Genomic DNA, 6008 nt, shown 5'->3' with positions numbered 1-6008 from the left:
GTGATAGATGCTGTCACATAATTAAATAATCATGACTAATTAAATGATAAAATATGTTATTTATAAAAATACATGTATGGAATTTTATGTACTCTTAATTTAAAATATATGCTGTTATTTATGATAATGTAAGTGAACCTGAAGGATACACTACTAGCAGCACTCCTAAGAATCCTTTGTTTCACTTATATGTGGGCTATGAAATAGTCTCATTAAGAAAGGAAGTAGTTCAAAAGAAACCATCAGCAGAACTAAGAGACAATCTACAATGTGGGAAAAAATTTTTACCAGCTGTTCCTCAGACAAAGGACTATTATCAAGGATATATAAAGAACTCAAAACAATCAGTCCCCCCAAATATAAAGACCGGATTCAAAAATAGTCATCCAAAATGAACAGGCATTTCTCAGACAAAGAAGTAAAAGCAGCAAGAAAATATTTGAAAAAATGTTCCACATCACTGGTCATTCGAGAGATGCAGATGAAAACAACACTGAGATTCCACCTCACCCCACAACGAATGGCTGTTATCAAGAAATCACACAATAACAAATGTTGGCGGGGTTGTGGGGAGAAAGGAACCCTTCTCCATTGCTGGTTGGAGTGCAGACTGGTGCAACCACTATGGAAATCAATATGGAGACGCCTCAAAGAGCTTGGACTGGAGGTTCCATTTGACCCAGCCATCCCTCTGCTGGGTATCTTTCCAAGAGAACTAAAAGAATCATATCACAGAGAAGTATGAGCACCCATGTTTATAGCGGCACAGTTTGTAATAGCTAAATCTTGGAAACAGCCCATTTGCCCATCCGTCGGAAACTGGATAAAGAAGATGTGGTTTTTCTATAAAATCGAATATTACTCAGCCATAAAGAACGAGAAAATAGATTCATTCATAGGAAATGGATACATATTGAAGATATACTCCTAAGTGAAATAAATAAATCACACGTGTGTAAATACTGAATAGTTTCACTGGTGTGAATAATCTGCAACAGTGCATAAGATCCTAATAAGATTACTGACATTTAGAAATGGGAAGAAAGGAGCTAAAGGTGTAGGGAAGGTGGGATGGGTAGGGGAAGAGTAAAAAGGGAAAATAAAAAAATGTGAGAGAATGAAAAGATGAAAATAAAGTGTTTGTAGATGGGGAGGGGAGGAGGGGGTGAAGGGAGGGCAGAGGTAAGGGGAAAAATGAGAATCAAGACTTGTCATGTAGATCAAGATCCCAACAATGAATGTAACTGTACTGTATCCCTAAAATGTACCAATAAACTCAATTAAAGCTGAAAAAAAAGAAAAGAAAGGAAGTAGAATTGTGCCTATCTAAATGTGCTTATTGGGTATGCCAGAAAAAATGATTCATACATTTTACGTACAGTATTGTAGCTACAGTTAAGAAGACTATTGTATGCCTAAAATTTACTAAAACATTATATTGCATACTAGAATTGGCTAAAAGGATAGATCTTAGATGTTCTACCACAATAATAAGTGAAAGAAAATATTCATTAACTGGGGGGATAGATGTGTTAATTTGATTGTGATAAAAATTCTACAGTATGTACACAAATCCAAATATTGAGTATGCTTTAAGTACATATGATTCAGGAATGGAACTGGAATAAAAACATCAAATACTACTAATGGTGCTACAACACGAAGGCTACTTCTCAAAACAACATTTCTTTAGCCAGGTGTGTGTGGTGCACGCCTGCAATCCCAGCACTCAGGAGGCTGAAGCAGGAGGATCGCTGTGAGTTCGAGACCAACCTGGTCTACACAGTGAGTTCCAGGTCAATCTCAACTACATAGTGAGACCCTGTCTCAAATAAAAATTTTTCTTTGCAGTTTTTTTTTTCCTGTAGAATATATTCCAGTGGAGATTGACACATTATTGTGTTTCAAATTCACTTGCATTGTTAATTAAATAAATACATGTTTGGGGACATTTTATGGACACTTTTAACAACATAGAGTCCACTTCCTGATGGTCTGATGCATCTTCTATGATTTAAACCCTTGGAGATGTATGGCAATGTGTGTGATGACCCCGTGTGCTGCCTATTTTGGTGAATGCTCCATGAGTACGTATCCGTGGGGATGGGTAGAGAAATCTCACATTTGTTTTCTCTTTCCACTTTCTGTTCCAATACACATTCCAGCAATGGCCTCTTGAAAACTAGATGATGAGCAAGACTAATTTTAGGAGCAAATCAAGCTGCATTTGCATTTTAATCAGGTTTCCAACGACTTCTTCTGAAAGGCAAGCACCTGTAGGACAATTGACATAGTTCCTTGAAATTACAAAACGCTGATGAGAGAAATCAAAGGAAATCAAGAATGAGGTGTTTTAACACAGCCATGAACAGGAAGATTCATTATCCTTCACATGTCCTATCACCTCTGATTCGTCTACAGATTCAAAAATATTCTAAATAACAACCAATTGAATTTGTTTTGTAGAAACTGAGAAAGTTGTTCAAGAAATTGTATGAAAATACAGAAGAACTCTAATAGCTGGAATATTGCAAAAAAGAACAAAATTGAATAATTCTTACCACTGGATTTCTATACATAGCATAATGTGCAGTACTGGAGAAATTTTACAGGTAAATATATGAAAAGACAGCCCAGAAATAGGTCCACACATGGGATGGATGACTTTTATAGAAGTGTAGAGAAATAGTAGCCTTCTGCAAAACAGCACTGAGGTAACTGGATATCCACTTGCAAAGAGTAGACAGTGATCAATACCATACAGCGCAAAGAAAAGTTAAACCCTAAATTACTTGCACACCTAATATTAAATCAAAAACTATACATGGTCTAAAGGGCAACAGCAGAGAAGTTTTTTTTATGACTTTGGGTTGCGCAAAGATTTCCTAAACATGGCAAAAATGCTTCACACAAAATGAAGTTATTAATTGTATTAATTTTATTCAGAAAATACCTTTAAGAGAATGAGAAAACAAATCACTTGTGGGGGTAATATGTAAAAATCACAAAGTGATGAGAATTTGTTTCCAAGTTGTATAAGAGACTCAAATTTCAGAAGAAAATACTCAATACAGAATGAGCAAAAATAACACAAGTACGCGAGATATATAAAAGAAAAATAAACACATGAAAAGATGCTCGAAATTATTAGTCATTACAGTGAAAATTAAGACCATGAAAAGATATCACTACACACCAATTTAGATGGCTAAAATTTAAAGATCCCTTCTACACCAACTTCCAACAAGGAGAAAGAAAACCTGAAAATATCACTTTTGCTACAGGGAAAACAAAGGCAAACACTTTGGAAAACAGTTTGGCCATTTCCTACGGTCACTCAAATATACACTGACCACACAACCATGTCTTCTATTCCTACATATTTACCCATGAAAGAAAAAATTGTGTTAAGGGAAAGCTTATCTATTAACATATATTATATATTATTATGCTAGAACAGATTTGTTCATAATTTCCAGTATTTGCAATGAACCAAAATACCTCTAATTGGAAAAGGGATTAAAAAGGTTAAAGCAATTATGGTATGACTGTGCAATGTTAACACCATTCAGCGGTAAAACTCAGTAACTTGCTAATATAAGCAGGAATACTCAGAGACCTCAAAAGCTTTATAAGAAGGACACCAGAAGGGAAGGGTAATAAGGGAAAAGAAAAATATGTGAGAGAATGAAAAGAGGGAAATAAGGTGTTTGTAGATGGGAAGGGGAGGAGGGGGTGAAGGGAGGGCAGGGGTAAGGGGAAAAAATGAGAATCAAGACTTGTCATGTAGAGGTACAAGATCCCAACAATGCATGTAACTGTACTGTATCTCTAAAATGTACCAATAAACTCAAATAAAGCTGAAAAAAAAAGAAGGAAACCAGATTCAAAGGGCAGTATTCTGTGTGGCTCATATTTATTAATGCAACATTTTGGGAAAGAAAAATTAGGAGGACACAAATGCATCAGTTTTCCAGGACAAAATGGAAAGAGACAAATTGACTACAAAAGTAAAAGGAAATATTTTAGGGTAATAAAAACTGAAAACATTTGACTGTGGTGGTTCCTCGACAGAGGGAAATTGTCACAACACAACACTTCCAACTTGGCTCTCATAGCTTTCAGAAACAAAATATCAAACCGCAGTAAACAGCTTCAATCTGGTTTCCTCATCAACTGGATCTCATTTTATTATAAAACTTTTCACTAACGATATTTTTAGCTGAACACAGTATCACCTTCTATCCAAACACCTCTGAACTGAAAATAATAGGTTTTAAAGCTGAAAAATAAAAGTACTCCTAAAACAAAGTTCATAATGCAGCTAACAAATCTACTATACTGATCAAATAATGAAGGTGACAAATTCAAAACTTCTTTCAGTCCCAGAATTTACCTGAGCACTGGACATCTTCCTTTCTTGTGAACATGAGGCATTTCCAAATTTCCAAAATTAGCTTCTTTCTTATTTGAAAAGAAGGCAACCACTTTTTTAAAGTCCTAATTTATTCTGACCTGAGAAGAAAAGCAAGTTTGAAAGTACACTGTGCTTAGGTTTATCCTTATCTTCACTTGTAAAAGAAGAAAAATAGGGCTTTTATCATATATTCTACAAACTCTACTACAATAGTGACAACTTGTACTTCTTCTGTCATGGTTTTGTACAGATACAGATACAGATCTAAACAATCTGGTGAGGTGACTGCATCAGTCCTTGTTAGGATTTAATGCATGTATCCTGCATTTCAATTACTAAGAGATTCTCTAGTTAAATTCTTATGCCAGAGTTTTTTCATAGAATTTTGGATCTCCGAATTTCTCAAAGTGTATATTAAAGGATTTAACATAGGAGTAATCAGTGTATAAAAAATGGCTATGAATTTATCAAAGGGAAAGGTGGAGACAGGTCTAACGTACACGAAAATACATGGAACAAAAAAGAGGACAACCACGGTGATGTGGGAACTGCAGGTAGAAAGGGCCTTGCGCCTCCCTTCCTGACTGTGAGTCTTAAGGGAGGTGAGGATGATTCCATAGGAGATGAGGAGGAGGATGAAGATCACCATACAGACGGCTGCACCATTGGCAGACACAGTGAAACCAATCAGGTAGGTGTCAGTGCACACATGCTCCAGTATTGGGTACATGTCACAGAGAAAGTGATCAATGACATTGGGGCCACAGAAGGGGAGACGAGACACAAACACAAGTTGAATCACAGAGTGTGAAAAGCCTCCAGTCCAGGACACTACCAAAAAAAGGATGCAAACCCTTCGGTTCATGATGGTCAGATAGTGAAGTGGCTTACAGATGGCCACATAGCGGTCATAGGCCATCGCCACCAGAAGGAAGATCTCAGCACCAGCAAATAAGTGTTCTGAGAAGAGCTGGCCCATGCAGGCTGGGAAGGAAATGGTCTTCCTACCAGTGAGCAGGTCTGTCAGCAACTTGGGTGAGAAGACAGTGGAATAAACAGCATCAAGGAGTGACAGATTGGCAAGGAAGAAGTACATCGGGGAGCCCAAGGAAGGGCTGGCAAGGACAGTCACCACGGTGAGCACGTTTCCCACCATTGTCACAGTGTAGATGAGTAAAAACATGACAAATAATGCTGTTTGTGCACTGGGATCCTGAGTGAGGCCCAGGAGGACAAATTCTGTGACATTGTTCCTGTGTCCCATGCAGTCTTCCAGAAGGCTTGCTTCAGAGATGAGAGCTCAGGAGAACAGGACCTGCCAGGAAATAGTGACCAGGACTATGACACAGTCTGCCACAGAGGAGTCTTCATCACCATGTATCCCACAGTGGTGAACACACAGTAAACATTTAGTGATCATCCATGGAGACCCTCTTCAAATAGCCTGCTAGACCTGTGGCTAATTCTACTTCTACCTGTATATTGTTGGGTCTACAAATCAGAGGTTGTTTTTCAGTGGATATTGGGAAAGAGGAAAGATGAAGGCATCATGGACATTCACACATTTCACACTTTCTTTGAAGTTTGTCAC

The 6008-nt window shown here is 37.4% G+C and overlaps 1 protein-coding gene across 1 annotated transcript; it reads right to left on the bottom strand.

Moving 5' to 3' along the window:
- Positions 1–2976: 2976 nt before the first annotated feature.
- On the bottom strand, positions 2977–5684 carry LOC104875764 (olfactory receptor 4A5). The gene is made up of 2 exons (XM_010643478.2): positions 4763–5684; positions 2977–3032 (listed from the first exon to the last, which is right to left on the bottom strand). The coding sequence occupies exons 1-2, from the start codon at positions 5679–5681 to the stop codon at positions 2977–2979; spliced, it is 975 nt and encodes a 324-aa protein (XP_010641780.2). The 5' UTR covers positions 5682–5684.
- Positions 5685–6008: the final 324 nt, after the last annotated feature.

The sequence above is a fragment of the Fukomys damarensis genome, unplaced genomic scaffold (genome assembly GCF_012274545.1).
Source record: "Fukomys damarensis isolate Sample0158 unplaced genomic scaffold, DMR_v1.0_HiC HiC_scaffold_73849, whole genome shotgun sequence".
Classification (NCBI taxonomy): domain Eukaryota; kingdom Metazoa; phylum Chordata; class Mammalia; order Rodentia; family Bathyergidae; genus Fukomys; species Fukomys damarensis.
This window is presented reverse-complemented; position numbering and strand designations above follow the sequence as displayed.